This window comes from Limulus polyphemus, unplaced genomic scaffold, assembly GCF_000517525.1.
Source record: "Limulus polyphemus unplaced genomic scaffold, Limulus_polyphemus-2.1.2 Scaffold20, whole genome shotgun sequence".
NCBI classification, from domain to species: domain Eukaryota; kingdom Metazoa; phylum Arthropoda; class Merostomata; order Xiphosura; family Limulidae; genus Limulus; species Limulus polyphemus.
This window is the reverse complement of record NW_013665630.1, coordinates 1438875-1454001: the sequence shown is the minus strand read 5'-3', so window position 1 is coordinate 1454001 and position 15127 is coordinate 1438875. Positions and strand designations below refer to the sequence as shown.

General features: G+C 32.9%; 1 protein-coding gene and 1 long non-coding RNA gene across 3 annotated transcripts in view; one reads left to right on the top strand and one right to left on the bottom strand.

Moving 5' to 3' along the window:
* Window positions 1-13541, top strand: part of LOC106458044 (protein lin-54 homolog) — an 81457-nt gene extending 67916 nt beyond the window's left edge. For both annotated transcript variants that reach the window (XM_022384312.1, XM_013917501.2), the window contains exons 11-13: window positions 1187-1383; window positions 5476-5651; window positions 11560-13541. In XM_022384312.1, coding sequence (XP_022240020.1) covers window positions 1187-1383; window positions 5476-5651; window positions 11560-11579 — 393 coding nt within the window. In that variant the 3' untranslated portion in view covers window positions 11580-13541. The remainder of the gene's footprint in view (window positions 1-1186; window positions 1384-5475; window positions 5652-11559) is intronic.
* The window catches only part of LOC111085498, a 25083-nt gene continuing 18651 nt past the window's right edge, over window positions 8696-15127 (bottom strand). The window contains exons 2-3 of the long non-coding RNA XR_002610336.1: window positions 11072-11078; window positions 8696-8709 (exon numbers count right to left, since the gene is read on the bottom strand). This is a non-coding gene — a long non-coding RNA (uncharacterized LOC111085498). The remainder of the gene's footprint in view (window positions 8710-11071; window positions 11079-15127) is intronic.

Below are 15127 nucleotides of genomic sequence, written 5' to 3'. Positions count from 1 at the left end.
TTATCCCTTTATCCCTTCAAACCTATGGGTTCCTTTTCTTTGTATTACCTTTCCCTCGAGGTATATTTGTATTGTTGTTAGCTTACAGATGCAGCTGTTCTTATTTATTTGCCATCCCTGTTCAGCAGACTCTCTATCCTTCCATCTATTTTTTGCTCTATCCAGACAGGATCCTTTCTACCAAACACACTCACTGCTGGAGATGGGAATAAATCCTTTTCTCCTATTAATTTACCAGGCATTTCTCATCTTTACAATCAATCTGACCCAGATCATTTGTTATGTCCAGTCAGAGCACTTTGATGTTCTGTGGCTTGTACGGGACTGTTCAGAGTCCCTAGGAACCAGCTTTTTATTCTTTGGGATCCTGTGGTGTCCCGGGATATATCACCCATTATATTATCAGGGGGCTTTGGAAGTTGATTCCTATATCCTATTTGGGGTTATCTGTTGAAGATCAAAATATGCTCCACGTCACTTCTCACCAGATTTGGCATCTATCAATGTTATTTGCTGCTCGTCTGAACTATTCAATGGGAAATCTATAGCCAGTAGTTCTCACCATTTAAGCATAACAAAATGAGACCTTATTTCATTGAAAATTATTTATGTATGTAAAAGTACATATGACATTTTGTGAAAAATCTGTACGTGATGAAGAAATATGGACATCATATTTGGATTCAGTGTACAGGAATTACTGTAGAACATGTAAAAATTTCAAGACAATAAAACCATCACAGGTCTGTGATATTTGGCCCACAGTATTGAAACCTTTTAAGAGCATTACCAGGTGTAAAAAAATTTAATGTACATATATGGTAATTTTATCAGTACACTTTTAGTCTAAATTTTTCATGTTTTTTAGAGTCAAATATATTGCTGGTTTTAAACCAGCTTTTATATTTTGAAAATACTGCAAAGAAAATTTTATTATGGTGAACACAAATAAATCTTGTTTAGAACAGTCCAAATAATTAAAACTCGGCTCTGGGTCATATGTACAAAATAGAATGTACTATGAATATGGAACTTGCTTTATAGTTACTTAAACATACAAATTTTTTTATGGTTAATTGAAGTATTAAGTAAAGAGATGGACAAGTGAATGTTTCTTTGCAAACTACTCAATATTAAAGATTAAATGTTATTTTAAAGACAGTGATACAAGTTGTTATTATTACAGGCTAAAATACTATGCACCAACCTGTGTAAATGTGTGGGATGCAAGAATTTTGAAGACAGTTCAGAACGAAAAACATTGATGCACTTGGCTGATGCTGCAGAATTCCGTGTTCAGCAGCAAGCAGTGGCCAAAACCAAAATCTCCTCTCAGTTACAAGATTTACCAATAAGGCCACCTATATCAGCCTCAGGAGAAAGGTTTTTTTCAAGCTTTTATAGTCTATGTGTTATATATATATATATATATATATTAATCTCACTGTATGTATTTGTTTAATGGATGAAAGTTGGTTGTACAAAATTCTCCCGTGTCATACTGCAAGTCATCTTGCTCATGCAAAATGTTTACAAATTCATCCTCAAAGTACATCAGTTTTTATAGAATTATTGAAAAATTATCTATAACACAGAAACTCAATTCCTCTTTTATTTGATCTTTCAATTTGTAAGTATAGTGCTAGAGCAAATACAATGAAAAATAGTTAAAACTGCCTTTGTTATAAAAAATATCTTGTTACCCACTTAGTGAAAACAAAAGATGCCATGTTAACCACCAGAGTTAATATTTTAGTAAAAAATTGATGTAAGAAAGTGATTTTACACTAATGGTACTACTGCATTAAATAATATTTTATTTAATTAAATAATACACCTAAGAACACAGAATAATAACACATAAAAAGCACATAATTATGAGATAAGAGCTGTTAAACATTCAAATAAGTTCATCGATGTATTTCCTATGGGAATAAAATTTTAACTGAAAATGAAATAGACAATTCTGTGTACAGAAACAACATAATATTATACTTCATTAGATTAAAAGTTCAACTTTCTGTCGGACATAAATACTATATTAAACGTCGGAGAGAATTATTGGCAAGTTGTGAAAGAGAGAGAATGTTACAGGTGGGCATGGCAAATGGGTCTGATTTTATAGTTTATGACTCCATAAACAAATAAAATTGAAGGCTATAAAAATCATGCTTTGTCTGAGTAATAAGTATATTATAATGAGTAATATAATATACTTATATTATTCATTATAATATACTTATTATAATGAGTAATTTATGTTGAATTCCATACTTCTTGGATGGTTGGTAAATAAATTGAGAGCAAATATCACAATTTTCATACTAGGGGAGATTAAGGAACTTAAAGCTTATATAATATGAAAATTTGATTATATTAACTACATTTTGATACCAAATTCATTCATATATCATGATGATAAAATAGTTTAATTAAATTTTGAATGTAACTCTTTAAAAAGTTGTGATCTGCACTTTGACCTGCTCACTGATGAGAAGGTTAATTCCTTTGGAACAAGCTAGGTGTCATCCTAACATTTGAGTGATTTTAAGACAAAAAAAGAAAATGAAATTTCTTAATGATTGGGACAGTGATTATTAAGTATGTAGAAGTAATAACATTTGTTTCATATCTGTAAGTAAGTATTCCTTTAAAGGAATGGGCTGTGTAACTTCTCTCTATGTATTTTGCTGGTAAGAACATTTAAATCTGGTATAAAGTCCGAGGGGAATAAATTCATTAAATCCTATGTGCTTCATTAGTTATCTATAGATAAAACTTTAATTCTGGCTTTTTAGGTTTACTTTCAAGGTTATTTAATTTATCATTATGTATCTTCTAGTATGATATTTTCTTGATGCTCTGTTTTATAGTAATATTTTTAAGTCTCTTTGAAAAGCTAAAAAATATAAGTTAATACCACCTCATGCCAAACATTGTGTACGGTCAGTTATGCTCACAAGTGATTTCTACCAGCAACAAAAGTGTTAAGTTCTGGGCTTCATTCATTATATTACAGTAAATAAAATTCCTGTTAAATCTTTGGTAAATAGTTCTGCAATTTTATTTTATGCAGTATTTTATGCTTCTTTTATTATTTTACCATTAATGAACTTCCCATTAAAGTTTAGGTGAATATTTCTTTACTTTTATTCTATGCCAATGTATTCAGTAAACGTGAACAAGATTTTTATCAGCAAGAATTTTATGTTCAACACTTTATTTTTGTCTTAAAGGGAAAAAAAAGGAAAAAGCTTTTATTGAACAGCATGACATAATGTTGTCTTTGATTCAAATCCAGTCAAGTTAATGCTTAAATAAAAGTTTGGATATTTAGCTATTACTAAAATATTCCAGTGGTAGATGTTGTTAGTGGTTTGTAATTATTTTGTACCAAACAAATAGTTTAAATGATAATAATTAAGGAAAAAATTGATTAATTGATATACTATAAGCAACAGATTTTGAAGTATGTTGTTTAGAAAATATGATGACTTTCAGTTTTTGTATACTGATCAATGTTTTAATTGTCTGAAATTCTGTGTAATTGTTTTCTGGTGCAAATTTTTTGTTCTAGATTTATCTCATGCTATAATGTGGTGTAGAGAATAACTTAAAATAATGTTTTCAACTCAGTTTCAACCAATGTTTTGAGATGAATCTGTACAGAAAATGTGTCATTTTAGTGAAGCAATTTATTTTTTACACTCTTTAATCTATGTGTTTTACTAGGTTTTTAATTATTGTATGTAATAATTGAATGTTTTTATCTTTGCTGCTGCTTACAAAATCCCAGAACTTATTACTTTTTTATTACATTGTTTGTGTTCAGAGGAATTTCACATTAAAATCTTTCTTCAAGTTGATAAGGCAAGGGTCAGAAATTTGGTGAGACCTGCATGATGACTGAACAATTACTTGTTAGCATATTGTGGAAAATGATATTTACTGTAACTGATTAATTGTAAAACACATGTAAAACAAACACAACAATACATTTTCCGAGAAGACTTTAATTTGTTTACCTTATTAAGCCAGGATGTAAGATAGAGAGAGCTATTGTGATCAGAAACAATACAATTGAGTTATAACTAGCCAAATCAACTAAAAATGGAATAAAATAATAACTTTTTACCAATTTACCCTATTATTTTTAATACTATGATTTCTGTTTTTTAGACCTCTGTTATTAAAACAGTTAACAATACTTATGTTAACTAACTTTTTAATATTTATTGTGTAATGGATTATTTTGGAGATGTAGGTAGTCTCTTCTCATATTTTTTATAAATAGTATTTTTCAAAATACTATGAATATGCAGTTTTTAATACATGAGAAGAATAAGCATCACACTGAGAGGTTTGGAAAAGTGGAAGGTTTATTACCAATCAGCTTAAGTTTATTCGTATATATTTACTCATTTGAATAATAATGTTTTGGTTCTGTACTCATGTTAACTATAGGTACTTTTTTTTTCTTATGCATTTTAATGTTCACAAAAATTCAATTTAATGGAAAATCAGATCTTGTTCTATATTCAAATTCCTGCTCACTGAGTCAGACTTGGGCTAATGACAAGTTTGGACTTGAACTTAGCCTACCTAATTAATTTGGCTAAAGTAATAGCTTTTATATTCAACTCCCATGGGGGCTTCACAAGTTAAAACATAGACACTCAGTCCACCCAAGCATTAATGTTTGATATGCATAATTTATCTCTAACATAAGTCTTACCTTTTATATGGTTTTTTATGCTTTAAAATAAAGCATAAACTAACTGAACTAACTGAAGATTATAAAGAAATACCTACAAAAATGAACACCACCCAAGCATTAATGTTTGATATGCATAATTTATCTCTAACATAAGTCTTACCTTTTATATGGTTTTTATGCTTTAAAATAAAGAAAAATATATCGAACATTTTAAAATCTTTATATCCATAAATTGTTCTGAAAATCATCTTTAAACTTCAATTATGCATTAAAGGTTTTTTCAAGTTGAAAGATTTTATTTCAATACTATGACAGTCAGACATTGTTTACAAATTTATATATGTCTGTTGTAAATGGATCTAAATTGGTTGTACAGTATGTCACATAGCAGTTCTAATTAAATAACATTTCAAACTAATTGAAATCATTCCATTATTTAAATACACTTTGACATCGTGTAATGAGATGCCTTGTAATAAAGACTTCAACATTCTCTGATCAGCAGAGAACAAAAGAAGGTAGCAAATAAAAGAGACTATGAATCAGACATTCGTAATCAAGTCTTAATGATACCTTTTCATCTTTTTTGATATGCTTAAAATTATAGGTATTTTTTTAAATTATTGTTCTTGGCTCAGTTTAAGATTAATTATCATTTAATATGCAATTGTTCAAATAATCTGCAGACATTTAATTTTAGAAAATTCTGAGTAAGAAAAAGGAGGAAAGTAATTAATTTTGAACTGTGTTTTGTGTAGATTACCCTTCTCCTTTGTGAAACAAGAAGTCATAGAAGCAACGTGCCACTGTTTGCTAGCTCAAGCTTCTGATGGAGAGGAATCACAGTTAACATATGTGGAACTTGAAAAACTAGTTGTAAAAGAGTTTGGGCGATGCTTGATGCAGATAATAGAGACTGCAAACCAAACAAAAGGTAAGCTTGGATTGTTAATATTATTATTATTATAGTTAGTGTTGTAATATTACTTGACTTTTTGTAAGCTTTGAGTGCAGATTTTGTTAGCATACTTCTTGGTCTGTCCATTATTCACATCAAATTAAAATTAAATACAAATAGCATTTTAAGATTTTTTTTTCCATCTCTACAGGTCACTGCCTAAAACTTTTTTAAATTGGAAAAGAAATCAAGATAACTCAATTCCAAAACGGTTTTACACCCAAAGTTATCCTGATCCTGGTTTGCCCGATGGTGTAGAGCAGTCACCCGATCAGCCCATGTTCTGAAATTACACAAAACTGATGGGGTATAAAACTGGTGCACCGTAGTGAAGTTATTTTTAGCAATGTTTAAGATGTACTGGTGTAGCAAGCTCCCTCTACTATTCTAGAACAATCTGCACTTTTTCAATTGTCTTTTTATTGTGTAGATGTGTGTTTTAACTTGCTATCCATGTGACTACAAAATTTTGATTGTGCTTGATCACAAACTTATCAGTTTCAACTTCAAGTTTTGACTTTTTGTGTTTGATTTCCATTGTTTCTACCCATTTGTTTTAGAAATATTTCTGTTTTCTAATTTGTTCATATGCATTTGAGATTTAATATGGCAGATGATGAAATTCCCATGACCATCGAAAAGGGTTCTGACATGAGGTTCCCCAGATCTCAGGGTCATTGGTGTCTGCTGGGAAAGTACAGGCTATAGTTCACGGGGAGTTCATGTCTTACGTTTAGCCAATGATTTCTTTCTTTCTCGTTACTATTTTTTGTGTGAAAGGATTTAACTACTGAGTGGAAGTTTCTTTCTATGGAACCCTACACCTGCTACTACACCTCAATATAATCTCATGGGTTAGGTATTGTTCTTTTTCCCAGGAGATATGTGGTAAGTTTTTCATTATGTATAACTCACTCCCAATAAGTATTCCCACGTTTAGCGAGTTTATGCGATCTTGTGTGGATTGACCTAATTTATTCATGATATAATTTAGGTCTTTTAGGTCTCTACTCAGTATTTGGTAAGTTAGATATTTATATTTCTTTTACCATCTAAGTTACTTTAGTTTCAATTTGCATTTAGAGTTTGGTTATTACTTTTTTTTTGTTTTTGTTTAGGGAATTGTAACTTCGGCCAATTTTATCAGTGTGTTGGTTTGTTATTTATACTTCCTTTCACTGTTTATGTTTGTTAGTTTGTAAGTTCCTTTTTCTTTACTACTAGTCACATTTAATTGGGGATTATTTTGTTATTGTTAACTGGGTGCCTTTTTATTCTCATGTTCTTCAAAGTAGGTTTTACTTTTGTGTCCTTTGTATATATTTGTCTCTTTTATCTTCAGAATTTCTTTAGCAGTTTTGTACTTTAGGTAGTATTGTTTTATGTTTTAGGTTGTATTTCATAGTTTTGCAAGTTTATTATGTTTATGTACTTTATAGACTCAACAAATTTCTAGGTTTTGTTAGTTCGTTGGTAATGAGTACTTTCTCTGAGTATGTTTTCTTTATGTGACTTTTTGGCTACACTTTACAACAGTTCTGTGCATTCTATTTGTCCTGTCTAAAGGTTTCTGCTTCAGTCCCCCCCCCCAATCCTACTTCCCAGATCTCCTTCCCTCCTCCTCAGGATTGTACCTCTTCCAGTCATCTTGCCTAGTCTGTCCAAGACCTATTACACAAAGGGGCTGCCGATTATGGGGTACCCACTTAACTGGGATTTTACTCCCATCTAATTATTGTCCCTCAAAAGACAGGAGATTGGAGACCTGCCCGGTTGAACTCTTATCTGGAGCCACTTTGCTTCACCATGGAGTCCTACTTCTCACTTTGGGGAGTTTTTCCCAGGAATCTGATGACCAATTTGTCTTCATATTCCAACTGCTCCAATATCATGTTGTTTTCTTTGGTTCATCCCTGAGGGTTGTGTCTTTCAGTTCTGGGCACTGCCATTTAGTCTTTCTTCAGGTCCGTGTGTTTTGTCAAGTGGTACACTCTTTTGCATGTCATTTTCACTTGTGGGGTCTATGTACTCCACTTTTCACCACGTTGGCCAAGGGATATGGAGCGGGCAGTTTCAATGGCCCTACTATTTCCTTGTCTCACTGCATGAGGGTTCTCTCTCTCTCTCTTTTAGGGATGTGGGCTTCCTTGGAAGCTCTCATTCCCTTGAATCGAGCTCACATGCTTTCCCTTCAGTGGATGCTTCTCAACCATTGGAACTTTTCCCATGATCCCTTGGACCATCCCATTACCCTTCCCCCAGGGATCAGGGTCGTCCTTGCTTTGTGGTTCCCATACCTCCTCCTAGTCCGGAGTCTCACCTGTTTACCAATGCTTCCTTGATGGGTTGCAGAGCTTTCCTTGATTCCCAAGAGATTTCTGGTTGATGGGTTGTTGAGGAAGGTAATCTCTGTTTTCAACATCCTGGACCTTTTTGTAGTTTGTCAGGCTGTGTAAAATTTCGTCCCACTTCTGAGTGGGTGGGTGGTTATGGTTCATTCCAACTATTCCATTTTTGTCAGCTATATCACAAGTAAGGGGGAACCAAATCCAGATCTCTGTGTTTTCAGACTCTGGATCTTCTTTACTGAGCCCATGACCACTACGTGGCGATCTTGGCATTTCACATTCCTGGCATTATGAATCTTGTGGCCAATTACTTATCTTGACCAAACCAGGCCTACTCTCTGATCAGACTTCTCTTCAGGGGTCTTTTCCCTTATCCAGACCACTCCTTGTCATGTCCTGTTCATTACTCCTTATTGATCTGCTCAGACATGGTTCCCACTTCTCTGGCCCTTACTGGAGCAACATCCACGCCCCTACCTCTGTCCCAGTTTCTCCTCTGACTACCATGATTGGACATAGATTATTCCGACTTCACCAAACTCCATCTGCATTTGAACCCAATGCTATGTATTCCTTGTTATATATTTCCCTTTAGGTCCTCTTCCTCCTCCTCTTTATGCTATCCTCTATCCTAATCGGGCCTTTCTTCCCTAGACATCTGCTGCATGGGGAGGTGGTTTGGTCTTCTGTTCATTTCTGGATAGACTTCTTTGTCCGGTTCATCCCCTGAGATATTATATGGCTCATGCTGTTTCTTTTCATATTATTGTTCCCATCTATTTGTTCGAAGGATTCCCTCTGTGTCTCATGATCTGTCCCCTATTGCATTCATTGGTTGGGTTCATCAACCCATACGACTGGCATAATCTGACTTGTCCATTTAACGTTGCTGTCTGCACAATGTTTCTTTGCATTCAATTCATCATCCAATTATATCTTTAGCTGCTTGCCTATGCCAGCCTTTGGAGGAGATCATTTAGGCTGGGATGTGGACAACTCCTAATACATTTGTTGCACATTATCTGCATGACCTGGCTGTGTCTTCCTCTGGCAGATATCATCTTTCTCTTGCAGCAATTTTACACACGTCTGTTTGCCTTTGACTGAGGTAAGTAAACATATTATTATTTCTATATATTTTTAGATGATAAATATTGTATTTCAGGATCCCACCTGGTGGTGGGTGTTGCCTGGTCAGATATGCTTTATATTATATTTGCACTAGATATGAATAATTCTATAACACTCACTGTTGAGATGGAGTGTTTCTGTAAGACTACCGGCAGATTATCGGGTGGTATGTGTATCTTTTTTTAAAAAAATAAAAGTTACGAGTTTCATTTATACAGGACTGTCACTCATGGAGCTCAGGAGTAAAGCAGCTGGGTATTTCTTCCCATCCCTACTGATCCATGATTTCTACAATCAGGGTCTATCTGCTTTTCAAAATAGGGAGTCACAGACACTCATTGCACTGTCTCCAGTATGTTGTTCCTCTTGGCTCCCCCAACATGAATCCCCCCCTCTTCTAGTGAAGCAAGGAAGTCCTTATCATTTCTGGTTCCCAGTTGCTGGAGTGGTGGACTGTGGAGGTTTCCTCTTGAGTAGATTTTGAAAAACAAAATAAAATTTCTAGCCCATGTGTACCCACTTAGCAAGAAGAGGGCTTTAGATGTTATCATCCTTATAATACTGAACAATGAATTATATAATAATATTTAGGATCCAAGACACTTCCTTCAGATGTTTTTGCCCAGGTAGACTGCATTTGTTGATCATATATTTCTTTCAAGGCACTTCCACTGGATGTTTTTTGTCCAGATTGACTGCATTTGGCATAATCCTATGTATCCCCCTGGGTGTTGCCTGGGTGGATAGCACTTGCTGATATCTATATCTTATGCAAGGTGCTTCCACTGGATGTTTTTGCCCAGATGGGCTGCCCTTGGCATAATCTGACGTAACTCAAGGTGCTTCCCCTAGATGTTTTTGCCTGGGCAGACTACATTTGGCTTAATCCTGTGTGTCCAAGGTGCTTCCCCCAGATGTTTTTGCCCAGGCAGACTGCACTTGTTCTCAAATTGTTATGCAAGGTGCTTCACTGGATGTTTTTTGCCTGGGTGGACCACACTTGGCCTAATAAAATACATTTCACAGTTCTTATGCCCTAGCCACTTTATGTTCTTTTCTTTTTTCTCTCTAGCTATTTTACTGGCATCATACTATGACTATGTTTGGTGCTACATCTTGTTTCTTACAGTGGCTCATTATGATGTGGATGTGGACAGGGGTCTAGTTATCATGATCCTCACGATCTCACTCGTAACAGTAATTTATATCTTTCATAATCCTACATATTCAAGGTACTTCCCTTGAATATTTTTGCCTTGGCAAACTGCAATTGTTGGTTGCTATATCTTATACACGACGTTTCAACTGGATGTTTTTCCCAGATGGACTGCTCTTGGCATAATCTGATGTAACCCAAGTAACTTCCCTTGACACATACATATAAGGGACAATAGCTGCATAGACATGAGCCTTTCTATGTTTTTCAACACCATAGTGATTCATGTCATAGTTATCCAGCACTTCCTACACTGATGCAGTGCTGTCATTCTCTTTATTGACTTCAGTGATGCCTGTTAATTCAGTTCTGCTTAATCGTGTTACTATATTGGTTGCTGGGCAAAGAGTATACTTGTTCCAGAAGTAGTGCTGTACCCCACTGGTGTCCTTTATTTTTATATTCTAGCACATCTGTTCTTTCTAGTTTTGGGTGAGAAGAGGTAGTATCATTATGGAAGTTAACATTTTCTTACTCTGAAAATGTATTTTGGATAGGTACTTACCTCCTCTCACCTACCTCCCCACTGAAATGCTGGTGTTTATGGTTTCTATCTGCTAATTCTCGAAAGTGAAGATTGTCCTGGAATAGTAGAGGGAGCTAGCCGTGCCAGTATAGATAGTGCAATATGATTGGTGGAGAGTAGTCACATGATCAGAACATGTTCTGAAATGGTGCAAAACTGATGGGAGTATAAAGACTGGTGTGCTGTAGCAAAGTTTTTTTAGCAATGCTTAGAGGGCAGACAAGGATTGAGATACCCTTGGATGAAAGGAGGTAAGTATTTATCAGAAATACATTATATCAGAAAATGTTAATTTTTGAATGTCTGAAATTAAAATTTGAAAGGGTAGAATACTTAGTTTACATAAATATATTTAAACCGTGTAATGATTTATGCCAAGGAAGTTCTTTATAAACCAAAGAAAGTTGTAGTAGTATTTTTATTTATATAAAGTCTGTACTAAAGTATACTATGTAAACACTATAGGAAATTATTTTTTGTGATAATGCAATGATTTGTGTTAAAGTACTGCTTCGTTACCTTGTAAAGATACTGTTTTTAGTAATGCAGTTATTCATGTTAGATTACATTTTTTTAAACAGATTTGAGCAATTATAACAAGTATGCCTAACAGAATTTGATGAAAACTTTAAATCACTTCAACTGTATTTTCTTCACTTTCAGATCTTATCCCAGAAACCTGATTCACTGTGAAGTTAAGTGTAATAAGTCCAGTTACATCCTGCAGAGGAAAATCAAGTGCAAATTTTAGCTAGTCAGGAACATTTCTACGTAATATGTGTGTGTGTATTTCAGTATGGTGGTTAAACAGAAGTGTATTATGTAATGACCACAGCTTTACACAATACTTGTAGGCTATGTGGTAGACCTCCTGTGACCTATAGATGAGAATAATACATCCAGTAGTATAGAGTAAATGTGAATGCTGACAGCATTCTCAGTCAATTTGAATTTGGAGTGAAATATTTGTAAAATATTAAGGTATATGCTATTCATTTAAGTGTGTTGTTGTTTGTACAGTGGCTAGAGTTTCAAGTTTTAAAACTATTGTGTCTATACAACATTAATGTACATATATTGTGGTTTGGGTTTTCCAAAGTGATGGAAATCAGATACATATAAAACCGATAAGTGCCATGGTATTGTTTTAAAACCCACAGTTGTTTATCATGTACTTGTTTCCTCTCTCACAGAAGCCTTTATTTTGTATTGTTTTATGTATGTACTCAACTTCTTATGGTGTTTAGAAAGGAAAGAAAACTGATCTAAAAAAAGGTCTTGTGGTTCACTTGTTGCTTAATATTTATAGTTTAAATCTTGCTATTACTACTATGATGTTTATATTGCAAAATCTAGTAATTGTAGTTTTATGTGTTGCCTTTATTTTGTGAGTAACTATTTCTTAGCACATATTCTAAGCAGGTTAAAAAAAAGAATTATTGAAGCTCGGTTGCTTCAGATCAGTATTGTGTGTTTGGCTTAAAGGTTTGGTCTAATTTTTTATCAAATAATAAAATGAGTGTGATATAAAGTTTTAGTATATACTGATTGAGATAGGTTCCTTAGTATAATCTGTCATTATTGTAAAACACTTAATAATATATTTAATGCTTTTAAAATTTACTAATGTTTACTTTTTTAGTTTTTTATATAAAAACACATGGGTTGAGCTTTTTTCTCTCTTAAGTGCATTATTATTTGTTGCCAGCATGATTTGTAGATTTTTTATATTTTATGTTGAATAATAATTAGAATTTTGAAAGGAGGAAAAAAAAAAGTGTAGAGTATTATAAGATTATTGGTATGTATTTATCTGCATGGCATTTTTGAAACCTGAAATCCATTTTTTTTTATTTGCATTGTGTAGTAACATAGACACATCCTTTTTACCTAAACATCTTGAAAGAACATTTGACACTTTGGAAATCATTTGTAGAGGAGTTTATTCAATGACAGTTTTTGATAATTCCAGAAGTATTCTGCTTGTGAGATGTAGTGTAGACAAGTTAGTACCAATCCTGTTGATCCATGTGGGATTTGATTGAATCTCACATGTGTGGCCAAAAGCCATGGTTTGGCAACCGTTTTTTTTGCTTATATGTAGTGTGAAATGTGAAAAACTTGATAAAGTTCAATCTACTTCAGCAATGATTTCTTCCCAGCCTGAAAAATGTTTTTTTCAAGCTGTTTAAACTCTCCTTTTGTATGGGTCTGAATTGTATAAAGTGGATGGTGTCTGAAATACAATTTATTTTTTATATGGTTTAAGGACCTTTAATTACAAAGTTTATGCCTACCATTGTAAGAAAAAATGTAATATTAGTTGTTGTTTTTTTCATATTCTTTTGGCATCAAGTTTATGTAAAACAAAGAGTGATATAATTTTTTGTTTTGGTTAATTCTTTGTGACTGTTGAATATTTAGCAGCTTTTAAAACAGTATCGGTCATAATTTAAGGTCTCCATGGTTTGTGTTCAGTGAAGTTCTAAATGTAGATTTTTGTTTTTACAAAATATTAAGCCACATTCACCATGATCAAAATTATTAATTTTGTTAATCATTTATATGATACTGTACCCAGTGTGTTGTAGGTACATCGAATATGCTGTAAGATATAATAAAAAAAATACAATGAGGTTTTAAAACAGTTTTAATAATATGCAGTTTTGTTAGAAAATAAGTATTGTGTGGATTTTTTACATCTATACAGCAAAATATAAAATTATTGCTTCAGTTAACCTAAAGTTCAACACAAGCAACTTACCATTTTATAAAGGCCTTGGTAATTCAGATGATTTGACAAGCAGGTTTTTATTTTCTACTTGTTTAATATACATGTATATACTATATATAACAATATATATATATATATATATATATATATTGATTATTAGCAGTGCATTTTATGTATCACTCATATTATAAGAATAAATTTAAAAGAATGACATAGGAAGTGGCTTGCATTAAAAATGTGATTTATCTTAAATTTTAAATCAGATTTCTTTTTGTATATGTAATATACTGTTTTATCCTTATTTAATTTACAGTTTATTATATTTTTAGCTCTGATTAATGTAGAGTTAGTTTGGATTTTACAAACAGTAAACTTTCGTACTGTCCTGAATTAGTTAACTGATACTGGTAAATATATTTCCTAGAAAAGTATTCAATTTATTCAAATATTTTTATCTTTATGAGAAAAGTGCATGTAAAATGTTTTATTGTTTATTACTTCCTTCTTGTTTTTGTTTACGTAAGCTGGACAGATAGCCCCCTGGATGACTCCTTATTATAAAGTATGACTTAGATATCTTTTTTTAACAGATGAGCTGTTGGCTTATCATGATTCTTGTCCACTCGTAAGGACAGATAATGTGCATAAAATTCACAAAATATCTTAACTTGTATGTAAAAGTAGTTGATTACATCAAAGATTTTTTTGATAAACTGTATGTAAGGGTGTACTAAAACTTTTTAAATGAAAGCTTACATAATATCCTGCATAGTACAATTTTTTATTTTTTCACAAAAATAAAATGTAATCCAGGCAGATCTTGAACTTCTGACCTCAACGACAAAACTGGTTAACTATATATGTGTGTATATATAAACGGGCCTTAACAACCACAACAAAAATGCTGCATAAATTAAAAAGATTGCTATGGTACAAGCTATAATGTGGGATATAAGATGTGTCCTTGGTTTTGGAGGTGACTGTGGAACTAGGCCCCACATTGCGGTGGAAATAACCCGTGTACCAGTTTTAACCTCCATTTGCTAGTTTCACAGGTTAAAAAAAGAGGAATAAACATAAAATAAGTAAGAAATCTAAGAATATGTTAGGAGAGCAAGATGTGGGTGCTCTAATCCACAACATTCCACACCTGTATCACCCTTCTCTGCCTGTAGATAGTTATGAGAAGGTAAAATATAAAATGAAAGAAAAACGAAAATTGGGTCCTAACCATTGGGGGTAAGCAAGGCAACCTTACCTCCTGATGTAGGTATTTCAGCCCCCATTATTATATTAAAGGCCAAAATTAAGAAGTTAATTAGTAGTACAGTAAACAAATTATTACTAGTATAGAAATATAAAAACCCAACTGACATATATATATATATATATATATATATATATATATATATACTACCTACTCTACCACCTAATTAATTACTGTATAGTACTACTAGTAACTACTTAATTACTAGTACTTACTTACCTAAGTAAGGT